The sequence below is a fragment of the Ammospiza nelsoni genome, chromosome 5 (assembly GCF_027579445.1).
Source record: "Ammospiza nelsoni isolate bAmmNel1 chromosome 5, bAmmNel1.pri, whole genome shotgun sequence".
NCBI lineage: Eukaryota > Metazoa > Chordata > Aves > Passeriformes > Passerellidae > Ammospiza > Ammospiza nelsoni.
The window spans coordinates 51,524,477-51,547,981 of record NC_080637.1 but is presented as its reverse complement, the minus strand read 5'-3'; the positions used below and the strand labels follow the sequence as shown (position 1 = coordinate 51,547,981).

General features: G+C 41.9%; 1 protein-coding gene across 10 annotated transcripts in view; it reads right to left on the bottom strand.

Annotated features, from left to right (window-relative positions):
- The window catches only part of RBFOX2 (RNA binding fox-1 homolog 2), a 170,707-nt gene that overhangs the window by 10,264 nt on the left and 136,938 nt on the right, over window positions 1-23,505 (bottom strand). For 2 of the 10 annotated variants that reach the window (XM_059472215.1, XM_059472220.1), the window contains 6 exons: window positions 17,909-18,001; window positions 15,119-15,179; window positions 12,696-12,749; window positions 12,468-12,560; window positions 11,219-11,351; window positions 3,215-3,257 (listed from right to left, as the gene is read on the bottom strand). In XM_059472215.1, coding sequence (XP_059328198.1) covers window positions 3,215-3,257; window positions 11,219-11,351; window positions 12,468-12,560; window positions 12,696-12,749; window positions 15,119-15,179; window positions 17,909-18,001 — 477 coding nt within the window. Of the gene's footprint in view, window positions 1-3,214; window positions 3,258-3,466; window positions 3,591-5,835; window positions 5,876-7,603; window positions 7,662-11,218; window positions 11,352-12,467; window positions 12,561-12,695; window positions 12,750-15,118; window positions 15,180-17,908; window positions 18,002-23,505 lie in introns of all 10 variants that reach the window. The other 8 variants (XR_009418488.1, XR_009418486.1, XR_009418490.1 and 5 more) reach the window with 8 other exon arrangements.

The following is a 23,505-nucleotide window of genomic DNA, read 5'->3' as shown; positions in this document are numbered from 1 at the left end:
CCTTAGGCTATATGCTTCCTGAACCCTTGGGGTGTCACTTGGGCACAGTGTAGGAGGAATTTTCTCCAGGCACTACCTTCCAAAGGGCAGCTGGCCTTAGCAGGCACCCTTGATTCCCATTCTGCCCCACACTTCCTCACTTGCCAGTCACATTTCAGACCAGAAGTTGCTTCAAATGTGCCTGGCACATACTCTGAACATGATAGCAAGATGCAGTTTGAAACCAAAAAGGCTTATCATATAATTGTCTTTTAATTCATGTCTCTCATAAAGGAAAATGAAACAGAACAAAAACAAACCAAACCAAAAAAAAAAGAAACAAAAAAAAAAAAAAAAAAAAGAAGAAGAAAGAAGGGTTGGAATCAGGTGTGGGAGGGGGAACAGAGTAACATTTATTAATCAAAATTAAAAACTAAGCATGCTGACATCTGGAGCTAGAACAACCAGCAAAGTCACCACGTTCAGACTCATATTGGCTAGTTCTATCCATCCCAGCATTCTCTTGGGACAGCAGTTCGCCCTAGGCTCTACCACAAGCTCAGTGAAGTACACAGCCTCAAGTACTAGAGCGTGCAGCCACAACAACCTGCTATTATGGAAACAGTCAGTCACCACTGGAGTTAACATTCCAACCTCAAGGACTCCCACAGCCCCCCGAGCCCCCCAGAATGGCTCCCACCCCAGCCCTGTCCCACACCACAATGTTAATAATTATAACAAGCAATAACCCATCTGTTATATCAGAGAAGGGAACAGAGACTCCACTGAGAGATTTAGAGCGGGATGTTAACATTTCTTCAGTCAACTGCACAACAAACAAAAAAAAACAAAACAAAACAAAAAAAAAACAGGAGAAATAATTCATTGGAGAAATGAAGTTAAGAAATAGCTGACGTGTATTGCTTTTTAACCATGCACTGATGCAAAATTGAAGCTACTGGTTATTTAAAAAAGGAAAAAAAATCTCCGGATAGAGGTACACACATACAGGCAGACCTGCTCACTTCAAAGCAATCTGCAAAGTCTACTTATGTGTACTTCAAATAAAACCAAAAATGGGGATCATAATGGCCATGGTGCATTCCTGTCATTGGAGCAATGAGTGTGGACAGCTGGGAGATTTCTGAGACGGGATGTATTTAGCGTGACCAGCAGGTCCAAATACACCAAAATAGGGTGAAGGAAAGAGGAAGAACTGTTGCAACTATAATTTGTTTTTACATGAACCCTTTCACCAAGCTCTGGGACCGTACAGAGCAGACACTGTACTGGTTGCCTTATCCAACTGATGCTCCTGTTGTCCACAACCCAGGATCCACCTATATAATTCAATAAATGCATCTCAAGCCTGTTCAGCTTGTCCAACACACCAGATATTCTCTCCTGCTATTCCTTTTCACACAAAACTTGTAACTGATATGCAGAGCTCATCTGCAAGGTCCTAGGACCCGTAGTGATTTCTGGTGCCACCCACTTCAGGTACTCCAGTAAATAAAAAATATAACAGCATAGAGCATCTGCAACCACAGCAACAAAGAGGGAAAAATGTATTTCCAAATGAAAGAAAGAATTATTAAAAAAAAAAAAAAAGAAAAAAAAAAGAAAAAAAAAAGAAAAAAAGGCCCTTGCCAGCTTCAACACATTCCTTCAGTGCCACAGCCAAACTGCAACAGAAGAAACCAATGAGTGGCATAGTGCCTGAAACTCAGGACAGCCATGCAAACTCCCACTCCGCCTATTTGATTCCACAGGGACAGGTTACCCATACAGATTCTGTTTTTAAAAACCTCAGTCTCATCTCAAAGGAAGTAAGTGTGGCTGAGCTTCTTGTGCAGCTGTTACGTCTGAGAAGTTTCTATCAATGGGACACTTTCATTACTGCCTCCATAAGGGAATGGGAACTAGCAAGAAGGCTTGTGCATTGTCACTGGGCATCAGAAACAACCAAAAGGACCGTGCAAATTAAGATTGGCCCATTTTGGTACAGGCTTTTGGATTGTCTGGGGGCCATGTGAGAGAAATGAACACCAGCCTATATGTTGCTTATCCTGATTCAAGTTCTCTTTCTCTGTCTATCTGGTATTCCAGTCTTGCTGGGGCTATGCTGGATCCCTTTCCCCATGAAGTGTTTCTGCCTACAGACCTGAGCTGTCCAACAGCTGTTTTTGTTAGGTATGAACAAAAGCTCAATTTAAAATTACTCTTCTGTGATGTTACTGTCCTTGGCTCATCAACAAAGCAGTATTTTACTTTAAATTCCTTCTTTAACATTAGATGGCAGCTTTTCAGTATTGTCTTATATTTTCTGAAATAAGACAAACATGGGAAAACAACATCTATGGGAAGCTGCAATCCCAACTAAAGTAGCATTCCAATTACTGAGTATGTTAATGAAAACAAATTAGCATTTTATGCAGTTCAGCTCAAGTACATCTTCTCCACCACTCTTTAAGTCCATATCAGGTGATCAATCCAACATGAGCAAGAAGAAATCCAAAACTAGAGCTTACTATGCAAGTGTGGTATAAATGTCCCTTTTCTTTTTCCCTTCCTGCCTTAGAAGGGCACACAAAGTATGCCACTGCCCTCTTTACTCCAAAGAGCCTTTCTGCCCCTAGGACACAAGTGTGTCCATAACCCCAGAGAGATATGGAACTCATGGTACCACTTAGGTACATTTACTGCTTGCTAGGTTTAAGCAGCAAGCCCAATTTTAGGGTTTTTATTTGCCATCTCTCAGATGTTTTCTCCACCCCCATACTTCCATACGACAGAAGTTAAGAAGCAGAAAGGGCTAGAACCGCTTCTGGTATTTCTGTATTAGGAGGGTGGCATATGTGCACCAGGAATGAGCATGAATGAATTAGAAGAGGTGACAGGACAACAGTGTCCATTGCAGCAGGTGCTTCTACATGGTAATGGGACAAGCATGACCTTGTTAACCTTTCCACTGAATTAAAGTTTTGTTGATTTTTAGTTTTTCGTTGGTTTTTGGTTGTTTTTTTTTTTATTTTGAGTGAAATACCACTTGGTATGAAATCTGGACACACGCCACCCTGCTGCAGCGGGGGCTTGGCTCACACGTGAGTCTGCGCTGCTCTAAAAAAGCCTCTGTTCCCATCTCTAATGTGGTGCTGGAATGGTTAGTATAATTCAGTTTTTTCCACTGCAATCCACAATCTGATTGGTTGGCAGGTCACACTGGCACTCCTACCTGAGGTATTTTAGCGCTAATGATTGGTTCCTGTAAGACTATTCTATAACAGAACACAGGAAGAGCAGTTCAAAAAAACACAGCTGTGGAAAGAAACAATCATACAAACAGCCCGCAGCGGGGCTCACCAGCCTTTTCTTTCCAGTGGATGCAAGCACGCTTTTCACAGGCAGGAGCAGTCTTGGCACAGGTGGGTTTGTTTGGGTTCCCCCCCCGCCACCCAGATTGACCCCATTGTAGAAGAAAGATAACCTTTCTTATGATCCGAAATGAAGCCCTCTGCATCCTGGGGCAGCTTGTTTTATCAATTCAGGTGTCTTGCCAGAGTGGGACGCATCCAACAACAGATGGAATGCCTTCTTCACAGAAGAAATGGCTAGCAGGATGGTTGCCCCAGGAAAGAAAAAAGGAGTGAGGAAAAGGAGGAGGAGGAAAATGAGAAATCGGTGCATAGCATTATGCAGAAAAAGCAGCCCAAACTTGGGACACTTCCCTTTCATCTCTCCTACCATTAACCACTCCCTGCCAGCTCAGCTCCTTTCCACAACCCTATGGACTCAGAAATCTTAAGAGAACCTCGATTTAACTTTCCCCTAGTCCTAACTGAAATATCCTCTGCCATACCTTCCAGAATCTGTGTAAACCTATCACAGCAACCAGAGGGATAGAAGCTCTGCAGTGAAAAGCACAACAAATCAGTGAGACACAGAGACATTGAAGTCATTCCACCTGTGCCAAGCAAACTGTTTGGAAGGGCAACTTCAAGTTTGGATAATGGTAACTTTTTCCTGAGCTCCATTGGAGGGCTCTGGCTAGCAATAAAACAGATAAAAGCATCACCATCTACTTTGATGTAGTCCTCTCTTCCATCATCCTGCTTTCTGATAGTGACACCACTGCCACCAACAGCAAAGTCATCAGAAATCCACCTAATGGTTCTAACCTGACCTGGGGGCTTGGCTTTGTGTTACATGGTGGTACTGCCCTGCAGCACCAAGTGCTTACAGGAGTTCTTCACTGCTGAAGTTTCTGTCCTTACATGTTATATAAACCTCTCCTCCCCAACAAAAGCTCTGAAGAAGCTTTCTCAAAAATAGGGAGTAACCCTGGCCAGACTTCCCTTTCAACATGGCAGCTTTTTATATGCCACACTCTGTGGGAAGAGGCACTAAGCACCACTCATTTTCTTGGTTACGTGCCATACCAAAGTCAGTGTCTGTAAAGGCAGTGCTTTAGGAGTGAGGCAGGAAAACACAGAACCTTCCATAGTCCTTGACACAGCTTTATAAAGAAACACTTGACTAGGCAGATCAATCTTAAAAGAACTGCACACACCACAGTATACAGAAGAGTGAAGAAATGCACGCAGTTCTTTCTATCTCAGAGAGCACATCTTCCAACTCTACCTGGGCTGGAAAAAGCACCTGTCCAGAACTTCCTCCTCCATATAAGCCAACAAAATCCAAAAGCTAGTTCCATCCATTATCCTAAGTCTAACCCCAGGGTCCTCTTTATAAATGGCAGGAATAGCACCTTCAAAGGAGCAGGACTGTGAAATTTGTGCTGACAATTGTGTCATAACCCAAACTATACAAAACTTCCCAGCTCCAGGGAGCTATGACCTACAATGCCACAATTGGGAACTCTGATAAAGCCGGGCAGGCTATGAGTTGCAGTGGCAACTGAATATTTTGGCTTTGAAAGGCAAGTTCCTATCATATTCCTGCTCTGCAACAGCTCTCCCTTGGAGAGGAAAGCACTTTTCTCGCTGGCCAGTTCAAATACCTCCATCCACAACCCACCTATGAACACACAGACTCCCTGGAGATTTGCAATACAGACTGACTGGGCAGGACAAAGACAATGACAGGACAAAGTCTCCCATGGTATAATAGCTAATTCCCCAACAGGAGGAGGCTGCTGACTCTTGTAACCGAACATCTCCACATATTTGTACTTTACAATTCCCTGAAGAGGAGAGAGAATCTAGCCTATTTAGGTGCCATTCCTACCAGCAAAATGAGATGTCAGTTTTCACTCCAGCATCTCAGCCTCCATTTTTAATCAGTCCCAGTGTCTTCCCCAAAGGGATAATCTCCACATCCCAGTGGCACATGAACAGTTTTAAACATACAACTTGTTCAGTGTAGTGTGGACTACACAAATCAAACTCAAAAGGGCCCCAAGAGGGAAGAGAAAGGGGAGGGAAGAGGGGGAGAAGGAAAGGGAAGGTCTGAGGCTAAACCAGTCCTGTTATTTTTACATCCAAATTATGTAAATGAGAGAAGTGTTGAGAGAAATTTTAATTTGCTAATCATCTCTCAGGTTGATTAGTACCAGTGTGAATGTGGGGGACAGGACACCAAATAAACTGACCCTGGCAATGATCAGGAAACCCAAAGGCTTAGGTCTTGCACCCAGGGGCAAGCGCAGTGACAGAGAAGCATGCTTGCATTCCTAAATATATAAATATATATATCCACAAGGAAGAAGAAAATTAAAGTAAATGATATTTAAAAAACCAAACCAAACGAACAAACCAAAAGAAAAAGAAAAGAAAACAAAAAAAGGCTGGCTTGTCAGGGGTTGGGGACAAAGAAGGCTCCGGTGTGTGTACTTACATAGAGGTCAGCACCGTAAAATCCGTCCTGGTAAACCACACTGCAGAAAATCCACACAAAAACAAAACAAAAAAGAAAAAAAAAAAAAAAAACAAAACAAAAGAAAAAAAACAAACAAAAAACAAAAGAACAGAAAACACATTCCGGTTATTGAGGACGGCAGCATGCACATGCGTTTTACACAGGCAGGTGATGTATGAATCCACAACCTGGGCTTTTGGCAGGAGCAAATCAGCAAGAGAACATGTGTGCGCACGCACGGCTCCAAGTCTTCCATGGCATGCAAAGGGGCAGGGGGTGGGCAGAGGGGGAGACAGTATGCAAAGGAGAGACGGAGGGGAACCACCATCTTGTACAGCAAATATCGACTCAAAAAGATCTGACGTCCTGAAGAGAGACACAAGGGTGTGGAAGCCTCCACTCTGGTTATTCTCCTGGAATGATTTTAGTTACCCCCTAAAACACATGGAAACATTGGCTTCATGAAGTGGGCTTGTGATATTGAGGAGCCCTTCACAGAAGGCATCCCACAGGGGCTGCAGTCGCCTATGTCAGGAAGTGTGGTTCAGAGACTTGTGCCTGATTACATTTTTCAGGCTTCACAGGGCTGCATGAGTTTTATTTCTGACATCCATACATCACCTGCTTTTACCCTGCACATTAGACATGCGATAAGATTTGGCTGATCACACAAGCATGCAAAGTATTATTATTCAGCATCTTAAAGAACCGATGCAACACCTCAGGAAAACAAGTCAACCAATTCTGATCAAAGTAAACACAGAGAAATGTAATTGAAAAGAAAAAACCAAAAATACCCACAATGCATTGCTTTCACAAGCAGAGATAATGAGCTAAAAAGGTTAGGTGACTGGTCCAAGATCCGAAAATTGAAAGGTGCAGTGGGAGTCCCTGGTAGTAATTACTTATTCCTTAGCAGAGAGGAGCAACTGGAAGGGTTTCCATGGGATGGTGCTTTTTCTGCTTTAAGCCATAGTTTTGTTTCTCTCAGAACTTCAAGCACAAAAACTGTTAAACAGAGCCTGGGGTTCCCAAATAGCTGCTCTTACCAGAGCATTCACTAGGCATAAGACTACACAGCTCACTCTGGGGACAGGGGTTGGGGAAGGATGAGGAAGGAAGAGAGGGGATGCCCCCCACCCATTTGAGTTCAGCGTGTGCTTCACATACTGAGGAATTTCCTCCAGCTTTGTCCCCTGAAGAGCTCCACACAAACTCGCTCAAGGCTTTAAAAAGCATTAACCCCACCCTCTGTGATGCTCATGGATCTGATGTGCATGACTTACCCATAGCATTAAGAAAAAAGAAGGTATGGAACACTAGCTATTCTTTTGACTACCATTTTTTACTCATCAGATGGAATGTGAAATGCTGCCAAAAGCCTGCAACCCTCAGACACCCACCTATTGTAAGGCACACACACACAAAAAAGCCCAGCAGATCTTGCCAAAATTCTGCATGCTATTACTAAAAAAATTAAAAAAATTAAAAAAAATCTTGCAGTGTTAGCTACTGCTTGAATAATTTAGTCTTGCTGCCTTCCCCAGGAAAAGTACACTCCATTCCCAATGGACACAGTTACTGTAATCTCCAAGAGCGCTGGGAGCAGGTATGAAGATAGAGACCCTTGTTAGAGGAAGAGGGGAGCCACTTCAGCAGGGAGAAGCAGGCCATAAGATCATGTTTGTTGAAGCTAAATTTTTACAACCACATAACAAAGAGTTTGGCTCCTGGGGCAGTGACTTACATTGCTGGGTTCTCTATCTAGGACCAGGAGTGTTTTAGCAGTGATACTCCACCTGCTCCTGCAGGAAAGGCAAACGCACGACAGAGGAAGTGACTTGGTTTATGAACAGGTTAGCAGTTTTAACAGTTATTCCAAACACAGTCAGTTGGATGAACATCAGCATTACCACATTGGATCAGGCCACTATTTCTATCAGCAAGAGATGCTAGCATCAGCTCTCCAGAGAAAACTGCAAGGAACACTAATAACAGGTAAGAGTAAGACTTCCTGGATTGAAACACCCAAACACACATGAATCCTCCATCTCTGCTTTAGTTAGGATTTGACTGACATCAGCTTCCAGGGCTGAAATTCGGCAAGGTTTATTTATATGGCAGAATATCCATACTTGTGATTCTTAATGCTAGCAAAACAAGAGAATTCCTTAATCTGAGAACCACATTCTGGTTATGTAGCTTGACCAGAAGTATAAAACAGCCTGGCAGCCAGTCAAATCTTGGTGCAATCTGTGAAAAGCCTACTAGCTGTGCTAAAACACATCCAAGGGAAAAAGAAACAGGCTGGTTTTGTAGAGTAGCCAGCATATCATTTAGGTGTACCAACAGCTGACTGTTGTGTTGGAAAAGGAGCGAAAAAAACCACTTCAAATCCTCAAAGCTGACTGCTGCCCTGTATCTAGTCTTCTATCTATTATGGTTTCAAATCAGTGAATTTCATATATATTTACACTCCAAGACAAAATTACTCTTTACTATGGCAAGTCTATTCCTCATACAGGTACTTAATACCATGCACAAGTCAATGACTAACCTATAGTTTGAGAAATAAAATTTATCAAGCTTACGTAACTTTGAGAGTTTTACAGTAGCTGAGTTTTTTTCAGACTGTCTGGATTCTTTCAGCTTTTGGTCTGAAATGTTATTTGTTAGCATTCTCATTTAAAAAGCATGGCTGCTACAAATCAGGGCAATATTCCAGTAGAGTTTTTACTTGTGCTTTATATCAGAGGTTATAATGTCTCCTTATTTCTACCAAGTGGCACCTCAGTTGAAAACTGAAGGTTGCATTAGTGTTCAAAGTGAGGTTTAGGTGACAATCTAAATCACCTACAATAGTCTAAGCAGTTGCTTTCTGAGGTATCAAAATCCTTCTCTGGATAAACAACATGGCCATGCATACGTATGGGTATTCCACATAGGCATTAGCAAATCTTGAGTTCCTGAAATAAATATTAAAACTATTAAGAGCTATGATTTCTTGCACCTTCCTCTGGCTTAGCATTTGACACTGCCAAAACTTACTCTAGCTGGGATGGTGCTCAGGTCTGATCCAGTATGGCAATACCAATGAGCTTTTATTAATCTACATTCTGTATTTTTTAAATTCTGCTAAGCTCTCAAATGCAGTGATACCATTAAGTTTTGTAACTTAAACACCACTGAGGTTTGGGAATACCAATTCCTTCTATCAGGTTTGAGTTAACCTACAGCTTACTTTACTGTTTTCTTCGACATTACTCACTATGTCTTGGTCATTGATGTTGCTGACTGATCTTATGGTGTCATCTTTCCACTGGCCAGGAAGAAAGCAATGGATGGAGGGCAAGATGTCAGGAACGTGTGCCTGTCCCTGACCCCATGGAGGTCAACAGTGCCCACACAGAGTGCTGGCTGTCCTACAAGTTACTGCAACATGGAATTGTACAGCACATTTTGTATTATTCCACTAGGAATCCAATTTGTTCTACAAAGTATCTTGCAGAGACACACTATGATGACAAAAAACGCCAGTAGTAGGTAATTACATCCCATTGCTTGGGACTAGGGACAGTTCTGGGACTCTGTGAATCTGCCTTGCTTACTGGTGCCCTGTAAATGTTTACTAGGTAGTATGCTGCCCATGAAGACATGGGATCAGTCAGCAGGGTCAGAAAAATTCAGGGTAATACCAGTAAAGACAGACATGAGACAGTATTTGGAAGGGCTAATCATTGGAGCCTGGCCCATATTTCAAATGAAAATAAACCTTTTACATGGGACTCAGGCTGGATTTACATCAAAGACAAGGCCTTCTCAGTGCCCCACTCATGACAGCCTCTGGCTAGGAATGCTCTAGCTGTTACTCCTCCCAGGGATGAAAAGCACATTCCCCCTCCCTGGTGCAAATACTTCATGTTCTGCTAGATGGTAGCACTTAGCTTTGCTGCTTTGTTTCACTGTGGAGCACTCCCCAGTAAAATTGGACTGGGCCATTTTTAGAGCAATAGACAGACAAGTTGCAGGTCAGAAGCTATGGTTAGAGGAGAGAGAATGTAAACTAGGAGCGGTGGCAAAAAAGTGGATTTGAAAACCCAGAAGAAACACAATGTTCAGAAGACCAATATTTACATGAGAGGTTTCATTTAAAGTCTTCTGGTGAATTAAATACAAACATTGCCAAAATTGCCAAAGAGCAAAGCTGGACAGGTACTCGAGCACTGCAGCTTGCTTCCTGGAGCTCCACTTTAAAAATCAGACTAGACTCTAAAAGGTTCACAGTAGCTCTCATCACTTAATCTGCTGCAGAAGGTATTGTGACCTTATCCAGTATAGATCAGGCCAACTCCCTGCACTGATGTGTATGGATTCCACTTTCCTTCTTAATAAAAGATTTATGGGTTTTTTTCTTCCCCTTTGGGCCTAGTGTAAAGGAAAAGAAGGGTCAGTCCACATCTCTGTGCTGGAGGATTCATTTCTACTCCTGTTCTTTCTGAGAACATTGCCTGGAAAATATGGCAAGTAGAACTCAAGACAATATGATTAAAGCATCCTCAAAATCAGAAACAAAACAAACAAACAAAAAAAAAGACAGTTTGGAAGGGATTTGCTGATTTATCTGTCATTCCACCACATTTAAACAAACCAACAAAAGCCCAAATCAAAACTCACATACAGGTCTAGTTCCCTCTACTTTTAAACAGCAGAATACTCCTTTGTAACAGCTTTTTTTGCACTGCATTACTAGTGAAAATTTGAGGGCAAAGAATGCTAAGGCCACACATTTGCCATTGCTTCATTGCATTATCATTCTCTCTACATCCCAAATGCTCCCAGCTTTAAATTAATGGACTTGATTAATCTTTGTTTTAAACCTTTTTAAACCGTCTCCAACAAAGAAAGCAAATCCATTGTGGGTAACTGGCTCTTCTGTGTCCTAGTGCCAGATGGTGAGGCATGAATTAATGGATAATATTCCTCATTCTGAATATGGAAACACAAATGGAGTACAAAGAGCAGAAGTTTTTCAGGAATTTTAGATCTTCTCTTTATGTCCTTCTCAGCAGCACTATAACATATTGGGTCAATGGATGACAAATACCGTATACAGACAAATTGAGAAATTATGAGAAGGAACCCATCAGCACTTTAAGCTGTTGCAAGTACTGAAAATTGTTTTGGTCAAGAACTTAAGACAGAAAAATTTAGATTTGCCCCCACTGGATGCCATCATGTGCAGAATGCTCTGGCACTAGCAAGATCTTGACTCTCACCATCCAGACAATTTTAGGGTTTTTGTTAACTGATTAGCTCTTTGACACAGCTGTGCAGAGCACTCTGCTCCTGTGACAGTGCTTACCCTGGGTAGGCAGGGATGGCCGTGGGAGGAACTGCCCGCACTGCCCCGTACACTGTCCTTCCTCGGCCCCTCAGATGGGCGCCCCGAAACGCGGCCGCTGTGGTGGCTGCAGTTGGATAGGGGAAGCCTGGAACTGTGAAGATAGACAAGGTGGAAGGTGAAAAGGATACAATCTCCACTCCAGAGAGCAACCACCTGCTTCAAACAAAGTGACACAACAGCTCCACAGCGGTGGGACATTTGGCATCAATCCTGCAGAAGGACATGCTTATAACCCAGCAAGCATCCCATACATACTTCCTGCTACACCACGGCCTTTGGGGGGAGAAGGGTTGCAGAAAGGTTTGGCATGCAAGAGGTTAATGTTTTGGCATGCCTTACCCACCCCAAACAGGGCTCAAATCCCCCCACCTTTCGATACTGGCATGCAGTCTGGTTAGAGTCTGAGAAGCATGGGGAGTTACTATCAATACAGCACGCAGTTCTTCCAAAACTGCAGAGGCTCTTTAAAATAATTTGTCAAGAGGCCCTTAAAGTCAACCAACTTACATCAGTCTCTTCCCTCCTTTCCCCTCCCACTCTTTGCCACCCAATCCTCTGTATGTTCATTTTAAAGCCTGAAAGACAAGATAGCCCATATAACAGCAGCAGCAATTTCCCATAAAGTGCCAGTTTACTGAGAGCCCACCTTCATTTAACAAGTGTGACCAATAACTGGCACCACATATAGCAATGCCTCTATTATTATGTTTTAAACTGGAGTAAACTGGCTTGTGATGAAACTTTGTAAAACCTCAGAGGCATCTGCAAACACATCATAAACAGATACTGAGAGGGAACGAGTCCCAGGGCACAATCCCAACCCAGCATGCATCCAGGTGCATGCCACTCGGGGCCCTGCAGACCCGTGGTTCAGCAGCTTGTATAATATGTACTTTAGGGATTTGTCTGTTAGGTTTCTTCCATTTCAATAAAAGGAAGGGAGCAAGGGAATGGCCCGTTCCTCACACACCCTCCCCTTGTTCTGCAGCCTCCTTGTCGTTCAGAAGGACCCATCCAGCAGTACAGCAAGACACTGCAGGTGAACAAGTTACAGCAACTGCACACTATACTTTGGCTCAAGGTAAACTCATTCCCAGTGTGACCCATCCTTTCAAGTATATATTATACAGACTGGAGAGAAGAAGGGTAACAGGTCATCATTAACTCAAGCACAGTAACAGTACAGGGGCCATTGGGGGCTACTTACTGATTAAAGGAATGTAAGTGTTAATACCCCCCCTTCCTGACAGGGGCACTGCAGCATCATTGCCCAGCGAGACATCTGCTTGAAAGCTGGATGCTAATTTAATTTAAAAAAAGAATAAAAAACAAAAACAAAACAGTAAAAAGGTTATAAAGAAACAGCAGATTAAGAACATAAACAAACACCACTGCAGTTAAATGGCAGAAGTGGAAGTGTCTACTTAAGCTCTACCTGCATATAACTCAGGGCCGTACACCGCTCCAACCACAGGACTCAACTTCCAACCTGAAACAACAAAGACTGCAGTGAATGCCAAAATCTACACCAAGAGAAGGAACGGGCAGCATGGGTAGGGGGAATGGTCTCTTGCATGCGCCCCAGCTTCACATGCACAGCTCTTTCCAATTTCTGCTTCGCCTCAATCCCCCTTGGTGTAGATGGAGGCCAACTGCCCTCTCCTAACATCAAGCTCTAGGTGCAGGTCACTGTATCGGAGGGAACAGCAAAACATCAGCTGACCTGCAGCAGGCAGAGGCACTGCTGTGGGAATGCCAACTACCTTATATGCGTATTTGCCACGACCACCGTGCACCCTGGCATTCCCTGTGGAAGCCTTGGTGCCAGCTCCTCCCTACTTTCACTGGGAACACTGCAGATACAAGCGCTCCCTAAAGCCACTGGCCCAGACTGTCATCTCAGGCAAGTCAAATTATAGCCTTCAATTCTCAAAGCACCCTTCTCTCATCTGCTAGAGATCTGCTAAAAAGCAACAGTGTCTGAATTTCCTAATTAACTGTATTACGCAACTATAGTTCATTTAAAAAAAATCATTCTGTTCATCTCACACTTTCTCCTCACTGTTATTTCAGTATTTCTCTCCTTTATGCTGCTTTTCAGGTGAAGCCTTCACAGAGAAATTATTTCAATATAATCTGGATAATTGGCAAGAACTGCAAATCATCAAGTTAAAACCTACAAGAGCATAGAGCTTAAAGAAGTACGGGTATGAGTTGGTACATATGTCCAGTCACATCTAGAAACCTGTCTTTTCCCCCTCCATCTCTCTAATGGGGGAGAAAAGAAATATAAAGCTAACAATGTGATCTGGGTTGGCTTCCACAAAGCATTCCTCTCACGAAAGATCTCAGCTGTTCAGCCAGCAATCACAGAGGCATTTTTATTTAAATAAATCTATACAGTTCCTCTGTCTTGGAGCTCTGGTGCACTTGTTGAACTTTTAACACCTCTAACCACTCTAGAAGCTATATGAAAAACTCTGAGAACTGCATCACCACCACACCTTCACCTGCTGGCAGAGTGTCAATGACAGATGCAGTGCAGGCTCCCTCTGCAAGTACAAGCATACTGCTGCTGCACTGGTCACCTTGATGGCAAAATACTCCAGTAGTGGCAACAAGAGGACTATTAACTCTTAAATTTAATAACAGTTGTACAACCATACTTGCCAATACTACTTAAGCCTGGTCTAATACTAAATTTCTTTGCATAGCTTTAAAGCTGGCTTTAAACTGCTGGCTGCAAAAGCAAAATATTCTTGTACACTATCACTTTCACAAGTAAGCCAAGTTTCATTACCAAACAGTCACATACATGACATTTTCTGCTCTTGTTTTCAGGACAATGTACCATGGATGCCTTGCCTTTTGCTACAAAATCTCCTAGTTCCTTCCAGGTACTGTGAGACCCACAGTCCCAAACCTTTTGCTTGGCTATGTTTCCCCATCTCTGTACCCAAGGTAAGATTTACTTGCAAGGGACCACTCAGTAAGTCAGCAGCTCAGCAACATAAAGAATTTTTATCTTCTGAGTTTGGAGTCTTACTTTGTAATCAAAACAGATTGTCACACCAGCTACTACTTGTATGCAGCTTCCTGCCTTGAAGAAACTGTTTGGGAACATTTTCACACTGAAAAGAACTTTGCTGCCCGTTTCAGGAGGAAGACTCAGATTCAAAATCTTTATCAAAGCAGCATTCTGCTGGGAGAATCACTTTTTATGCTATATATGCCTGTGAAGTAAAATGACTTCACAGAGAACCACCAAGATATCCCAATCAAACAGGATTCCTCGCTACCCAAACAACTTGGTCTTCCTCTGTTTAGGCTGACTGGAAAATTCACTGAATACAGGCAGTCTGAAACAAAAAGCAAGCAAACAAGCAGTGCAAAGGCTCTGTTTTGCTGGTTGCTTGAGGACAGCTGTACTTTTACAGATAGAACCTAAACTGAGCTATCTTAAGTTATTAAATTAATGACTTAGATTAAGCATCTTAAGTTATGTTTCTGCATTCATATTTAGGTATGTATGTGAGGGAGAGAGACACAGGAGTACTGTACATCCCACCATATAGAGTCAGCTTGCAGTAGTAGGGCAGGCAACCCATTGGCCCTTGACACTTTCACCGATCTTAGCCACATGGGGCAGGTCCCTACTTCTTTCTGTCCCCACTTCTCCAACTGGAAAATGGTATTCTCCACAAACACTTTTGGGTTATACTGAATGGTATAATGATACAAATTAGAGTTTGTGAGGTTTTCTTGGTTCCTTTTGGTCCTGAGGAGAGGTCATGACTTTTGCCTTTTGTCTTTCTTCAAACGTTTCAGCTCATCACTAGTGCAAACTGTCTCCCTTACCATTTGCATAAGGTGTGACCATCTTCTTATTGGTCATCACTCTCGCAGTGGCATTGTTAACCTAAAAGTATGAAAGGGGAGGGGGAGGAGAGGGAAGGAAGCACAGAACGTTAGGGAATATGGTGAAAAACTCTCAGATACCACACACACACACATACACACTATACTTCTCTGAGCAAAATAAAATTAAACAGCTAATTTTACATTAATGCAATCTTTAAATTACTTTTAACAGTTGCCATTTAATTATAAAAGTTACAGCTAAACGTGGCATTTTAAAATTATGTATTAAACAAAAGGCCAACAAGAGTAAAGTGCAGATTCTCCACCACCCTGCCATCCCTAGGCACGGGATTATTTACAACTCAGTGATCAAAAGGGCACAACCCTAGATGCTTTGTCCAGGTTCTCTTAGAGAGGCAGGAATAATTTCTGCAGCCCAGGGCAGGGGAACTGAACCAGGTGATGCACAAGCTGACTCGTTTCTCAAGCTCACTGCTGGAACTGGGGCCCAGCAGGTCACTGGCAGAACACTTGAGTAGAAAAAGGTAGCCTGGAGTCCCTCAGCATTAGATTTGAACTCCCAAGGCTTGAGGAAATCTCTGGAACATCACCAACTCTTTAAATGATCTACATTCGCTGATTTACACCCACCATTTTCAGATCTTTTTCCAGATAATTTTTCCTTGTCACAAATCTCATGGGACAAAAAGAGTACATAGCAGCAGACCTGGATCATTTTTGGGCTTACTGTGCCCTCCACCCTCTTTACAGAGCTCTGCACAGTTCCAAGCGGTTTGACTGCTCAAGCAAGTGGGGTGTTACCGCAGAGATGGTGCTGATAAAGAAAAGATGGACTAGTTTGGAAGCCAAGTTACTGCAGCCCCGTGTCAGCCTCAAAGCTCTTGCAAGGAGGGTGAAGTCTTTATGAATCATCAATAACTTATCAAAACACATGCCCAATGGGAACGGAGGCCAGGGTGAAGAAGAAAAAAAATGGATACAAAAATAGAAGCTGCCTCAGGCCCTTGAGATGTATGGATGGTGGGGGTACACAGGGTGAGGAGTCCAGAGCTACATTTTACTCTTGTTTCAGACCCAAAACAATAGAAACATTACACATTTAAAATAGAAAGAATGGGAAACAACAATGATGAGACTGAGAGCATGCAGTTAAACACACACAGATAAAAAAAGAAAGAAAAAAAAAACACACCACAATTGATTCAGAGGGTGGGGAGGGGAGGAGTGAGGGGATAGGGTCTCACAGACAATCATTAGATGGAGCGAGTGCCTGAAATCAGCTGCTACAGCAAAGTGCAACACAAGCACTTAAAGGAAAAATTGCCAGAACCAATCAGAAACCACCAGTCAGCAAAGAGACCAACAGCTGCATTTAACTTAGTAAAGAAATAAACTGGGGAGGGGGCAGAAAGAAAAAGAGAGAAAAACAATAACAGCTACAAACAGGTCTCAGATAGAAAGAGCAGCAGAAAGAAGGGGCAGGAGAGAGAGAAGAGGATATGGGTGCATTAATAAAAACCAGCCAAACTGGAGTTCAGTAACTCTGAGTAAGATGTGCAAGGGGAAATCACCATGAAGTCAGTAATCAAACAGCTCAGACTGCTACAAAACAATATGTACATCCAAAGTCCAGGCGGCATTACTCAACAGCATTGAAAATAAAAGGGGGAGAAGGGGAAGGAGGTGGGTGGGGACAACAAGTCAAATCACATTTCGTAGTGTTAATGTGAGATGGCAGATGGATTTTTTCTTTCTTAATTTTTTTTGTAATTTTAAGAAAAATTTTAAAAAAAGAAAAGGAAAAGCTTCTTCTCTAGCACTGTTGTTTCACTTACCGCCAACTCGTACCATCGCCAGCATTGTGTATAGTTACCATGGAAAGAGTGAGTCAAGTGAAGGGCCCTAAACGCTAAACCATCGGAAAGGGAAATAAAAAACAAAACAAAACAAAACAGAAAAAAAAAAAAAAAGGCAAAATATGCAGACATCTTACTCAAAAACGGCGGCTTTTTTGTTTCAATATTTGTACTTTTTGGTTTGTGTTTGTTTTTTTTAAAGAAAGGAGGAGAGAGGGATGATGCCAGTTAGCCTTCAACACAGTGGAACACCAAACTGGTCAACACCAGACAGGCCCAACATATGGCCATGATGGCCAGCCAACATTAACCCTTCCCTCCCTGGCGGCGAGAGCTAGCAGGCTTTTAGGATTAGCTTTCACCAAACCTTTTCTTGACCATGGGCTGATCAAGAAACCAGCAGTGTACATAGCACAGCCCACTTGGGGCTGCTGCCCCACGTGTCCCCACCCCTCCCACAGGCATCATCTCACACTTGCATGGAGGAGAACTGGCCTCAGAGGAAAGAGAGGATACTGGCTGGCCCCCTGCTTTCTTTTTTGGACACAGTTAGAAGTTGGACAGTACTCTTTCAGTTAGTTTTGTTCAGGCCAGGTAACAGGAAATCGGAGCCTTGCAAACTGAAGCAAAGGAAAAATCAAGACAGCAGAAGGGCAAAAACTTGGAGTGGGTGGGAATAAAACTTAATAAAAGAAGAAAGAAAAAGAAAAAAATACCCAAAACAACAATAAAAAATATTCTGTAAAGGGTGTAAACTTCTATACATTTCAGTGCAGGGAGGTGAAGGACACAGACAAACACACACGCACACACGAGACTGGGATCCAAATGTGAAATAAGTGAGGCAAGACACAAAAAGAAATCAAAAGAATAAATATAAAGAAGAAATTGAATTACTGAAGACATGCACCTCGATTTTACGGCCCTCTACCACGGTGCCGTGTAATTTCTCCCTGGCCCTGTCTGCATCAGCACTATTCTCGAAAGTTACGAACCCGAATCCCTGCATGCAGCGGGAGAAGGGGGGAAAACATGCACATCGTTATATATTGAAATACTGATCTCTAGGTAAATAGAGAAAAAATATCACAGTATGAAATCGACATCAGCACAACTCAGCAATAACCTCCTAGAGTCACATTGTTGGTTCATGCATGTTTCATAAATGAAAGAAATTAAAATCAATAAAAAAGGAACTGTAATCATAATAAGAATAATAAGAGTAATTAAAAAAAAAAGAAAACATAAAAGCAATTGAGGCCAGACCAAAAAAGAAGTACAAAGTTACTCGAGACAATTTTTCATTTTGGTTTGGTTTGTTTTTTTGTTTAAAAACACTAAACCCTGCTCTGACATAGGCAAGCTGGGTAAGCCCAAGTAGGGCTTCTCTCCCCTCTTAATGAACACACAAATTTTGTAGGACCCCCGTCCACCCCAGGCACAGTACAAGGCATCAACACTGAACAGCACTTTGTTCCCTTGACAAACTGCTATGAGAGTTTGAGCAACTGGAGTTCATGCCTGGTACCAGGAATTCTGCAAAGCTTTGGGCAAATCAAACGCTGAGCCTTACTTTTCCTACCTGTAGAATGGAGACAGTAATAATTACCTACCTTAGAACACTGTTGAAAGGAAGGGCTCTTTGTAAAGCATCCCTTGTAAGCTCTTCAGGGCACAGCTCATGCTTACTCCTAAGCCTGTAACTTCCCCAATGATACATGGAGCCCTGAAAGTAAGCAAGGCTTCCAGGAGGCACCATAAAGTAAGCATTTTTAATGTGAAGATTTAGAGTATCACATACTGTAGTTCCAGAATATTCTTATCTCTGAGTACTGTGGTGGACTGGACTGTAAATCTAAACACCTAAATACTGATTCATTGGTCAAGGCAGGTTTTGTATGACACTGCTGACCCCCTGCTACCCATCTTACTCAGCTGTGTTCTGAGATGACAACCTCTGCACTGTGGATAGCAACAGATCTCTGCCTGGTTAGAATACAAAATTTCCAGAAAAATCGACTTGCCCTGCTTGGAGCAACCACAAAGGTTCAAGGACTGCCAAAATGTCACTTTAGTTAGATAAATTCAGGTTTACCACATCCATGAAGGCACAAGGAACACATGCCTGTCCTACACACTCTCATCCTGCTGCCAGCTCATGCAGTGGTATAACAGGGCAGGGTAAGAGACTATGCTTCCTTCCACAGAGCTGACTGCACTGACATTAAGAGAGAGCCAACATGACAAAATGAATTAGGATTTTAACTAGGAGCAAATGGCGTCTTAATATGGACAACTGTGATGAGATACTCTTCATGCCATTAGAGAGAGTGGACCCAAACAAAAAGCATTGTTGCATTCTGCTTTCAGGACATTTTAACAACAGCAACAACTGGCTCCTGTGGCTTGGTATAAAGCAAATACTGCTTTAATGTACAGAGAGTAATTTCCACTGGCTCCAGTACCCTCAGGAGCAGAACAACAAAGCTTATATTTGATGCAATGGAAACTCCCTCCCAATGTTAACTGAAGAGTGAGGTGATGAGAGTGATGTACAGCTATGCTTGGCAGGGAAGAGGAGCATGCTAGCCAGGCAACCTCCTTCATGCACCTTGGAATCAGTAAGTATTTGGACTGGACAGCCCAAAAAACAGATAGCATCTTGATTTCTAAGCATTGTTAGCAATAAGACACAAGCAAGCTATTATTCTTCAAGTGCTTTTTAAAGGTCTTTACAATAGTAATCTGAACAGCCCAAGCTGTTTAAGTGACAAGCAGGCCTTTATCATCCACAACTAGGTTTCCAGCACAAAACTGCCACAAATTTGTAAAATGCAGGGTGGTGGCTGTTGTTTTTTTGAGGGGGAAGGTTTACTTTTTTCCCTCCCCCCTGAACAGCAATAATAAAGGATCTTAGCCAGTACTGCAATGCTGAGATCAACAAAATCGCTTCTTTGGGCTCCAACCCAATAATCTAAAGCTTCAGATAATTTAATTTCTCCAGCTATAAATAAAGAGCTATAAAAATAACAAACTGTTCTGCCTGTTTCAGAACAGCATAGAAGTTCCCTGTTTAAATGAATTAAAATCAGAGCTACAAGACACAGGGGCTAATAAAACAGCCCAACTGCATATAACTCTCAAATATGTTGCAGAGAACTGAGTGGGTGCGGGGGGTGTAGTAGCACAGCTGATTATAAAGGAATATGGTACTGTAGCTGCTTTAAAGAGCCCCTACAGAGAAAGGTAAGCCTGAGAAAAAGAGCAACACCTTTCCCTCTGGTTCTGTATAATGGAGAAAAAACATCCTTTAAAGGCTGGGGGAGGAGGGGAGGTAAAGACTGCAACAGGAATCTCTACTTCCCTCTTCTCTTTTTGCATTAAAATTTCTGTTTGTTCTAGACAAGCCTGTGGAGAACAAATGAAATTTATGTCTTCAGTGATGATGTGAACTGAAAGCTGGAGTGCAGATGGAAAGTAATTCTTTAGACATTAATCTGTGCGGGCTAGAACCAAACTAAGACTATTTTAATTCACATATGTTTGCAATTAGTAAAGTCTGTATGGGATTTTTTAAAACTACATTATCATTAAATACCTTTAAATTGAGTAGGAATTTTCAGTATTTTTATTAAGTTAACTCAAGGTAGCATATGATCCACATGCAGACTGTATGAATATAATTAACAATGTGAATTAAACCAGAATTAATCTGATTCAGAACAACATAACTAATTAAGCATATTTTATTGACAGATCAGCCCTTAGCTTGTACAACTCTTTGTTGAGCACCATTTAGTGTCAATGCTGAATTATTACTTTACATAGTTGACTATGGCAGTTAGTATTTGTATCCTCTTGGTTTGTCATATTAATGCATCTCTTAGACATTCAAATTTTCATCAAGAAAAACAGGTGAGCCACACTTGACATTTTTGTTATTTCTAGGTTTAAAAACTAGCAATTAGATATATATACACACATTTTTGAAGTGGGAGAGAAAAAATAACATACATATATTTTTTATTCCTTCTCACAGATGACCTGTAAAGAATAGGGATTAATTTGTAACTAAATACATATGCAACAAACACTTTTCAGTTTTCCCTCAGCAAGGTTGTCTTGACCTTGAAAGAAAAAAAAAGAAACAAAGCAAGAGAAAAAAAGATGGGGCAGGTATCCAATATTTACCAGCTTGGCTTTATAGCAGGTACTGGATTGCTCCATAGTAATAGGTATGGAGCCAGAGGAAGGGAAGATCCTAGATGAAAACAATACTTAGGTTTTCTAAAATTTAGATTATACACATAGTTTGAGTTTAATAATGTTATGATAACAAGGCTGAAATTTTCAACAATTCCTCCCCACCAGAAACTGCCACAAACTTATCCCATGCAGAAAATAAGTTTAACTTCTCCCATGCAGAAGATAAGTTAAGTTTAACCCAGCGAACACTAAATTCCAATAAATATCTTTAGGAGTGGTGAGAAATTTGCAGTACCAGACTAATCCCTTTTTACCCAAAGGTTTATTGAAAGGGCCTGAAGAGACCGAGTAACTGTCACCCTTTTAGTCTGGCCTCAGATTCTGCAATAAATAACAAGCAACATGATGAGCAGTGAAAAAAATAATAAATGTATATATATATAGTATTTGAACGTTTCCATCTCTGAAGAATGAGAAAGAAAATTTACCATGTAACCGTAAAGGGAGAAATCAAAACCAGACGGTTCTCCTGGGTGTGGCCAGAACACAGAAATTAAACAAAAAACAACAACAAAAATAAAATAAAGTAAAATAAAAAAGAAATAAAACCAAAGAAAACTAAACAGAGCCCCTTGAAATCCATGCATTGTTAACCCTTCGTTTGTCATGGAGTTTAGACCAGTCACCTCAGCAGCAGCGTCTTTGCCTTGTACCACTGGAACATGCAGCCAACAACCAGCCTTGCTGTTATCTGCTGCTGTGCTTGTTTCTAACCAAGGTTTTTCTTTTTTTTCCCCTTATTTCAATATTAAACTTTTAGAAGCCTGAAAAATTTGCCAAAAAGGCAGCAGTTTAGGCTACCTGTTTCCAAGGCATTTGGAAAGAGTAGGAGGGTTTCAGCTATAATCCACCTGAGATGAGCAGGACTGAACGCACCAACAGCAACACAGCACAAAACCCAGAAACAAGTTATTGAAGTAACGCACACAAATGCACCCTTCATGTTGGTGAAAACATCTGTGGAAACCAAGCTGCCACCATTCCAGGAGCTCTTCCAGCTCCTCCCAGCCCCTGCTATGCTTTGCATTAAGGTACGTACACATCTAGAACCTATCCGTGTACCTGTGCAATCTGGTGAGTCAGATGCAGAAATTAACCTGACTGAAAAAAAAAGCAAGTGTATCTTCAAAAAAACCTGCAGGGCTATTTTTAAGCTCTATCATTTCCACAATCCAGCTTGAGCTGCTCCACTGCCAATCCCTGCTGCAAAACAGCAGAGGGGGCAGAGGCCAGCAGTGAGGAGCTGGAGCCCAGCTTGCACTGCTGGGCAGCGAGAGGCTGGGGCTTCAGAGCAGCTCCAGCCAGCTCAGGACAGGGGCTTCACAGCCCCAGCCATCCCCAGCGTGTGCTGCTCCTCCTCCCTTCAACTGATCCTGGACCTCACTGCATGGTCCATGAGTTTAACAGGCTGAACTGACTGAAGACAAGCTCATTCCTCTCCCTGCTAATTTAGCACCTAGATCCAGCTCCCTACAGAGTGAACTGAGCACTGCAGGAAAAGCACTCCCACAGAAGCAGTAGATGAGCTTATACTACGCAACCATAAACTTCAGCCTGAAATGCAAGTTTAAATATATCAGTTCAGTGTATGGACTAATTGATCTCTTTAGTTCAGTATTGCAGACTTCAAGGCATGAAACCAATGAACTAGGATAAGGGGAGACTGGTCATGTCTCCTCCATGCCACTGGCATCCTAAAATGATTTGGTGACCTGAGAAAGTGATGATGATCACCAGTACTTAAATTGTTTTTAAACCCCATTGTACTAACAGAATTGTTTGTATTTCTGGTTCAACTGATGAAATCTGAGAAAATTATAAAATGAAAACAAGATTTCTAATTCATTTTATGTAATAAGGGGCTTTCCACTGAGTGGAAACTAGGCCCAGAACAAGAGTGCCTCAACTCAAAGTACCTAATCAATTTAAAGTAGAAATAAATGCACACGCAAACTTACAATCTTTAAGGCACCATTATCAAAACCTAGTCACATTCTTATCTTAACCTACAGTTAACTGCAAACTTGAAAATCCACACAGCTTCCACAGAAGTTTTTAGTTAATAAAGGTTTACTTACATAAATTCAAACACCAACAGATGCAATTTCTTTCATAACTGACTACACAACTAATTTTTAAAATAAATACGAAGCACTTATAGACCCTATAGTCCTATACAAGAATTTGGAGATTTGGGTCTCCCAAGTGGAAATCAGTGAGGGACATAAAACTTATAGTATC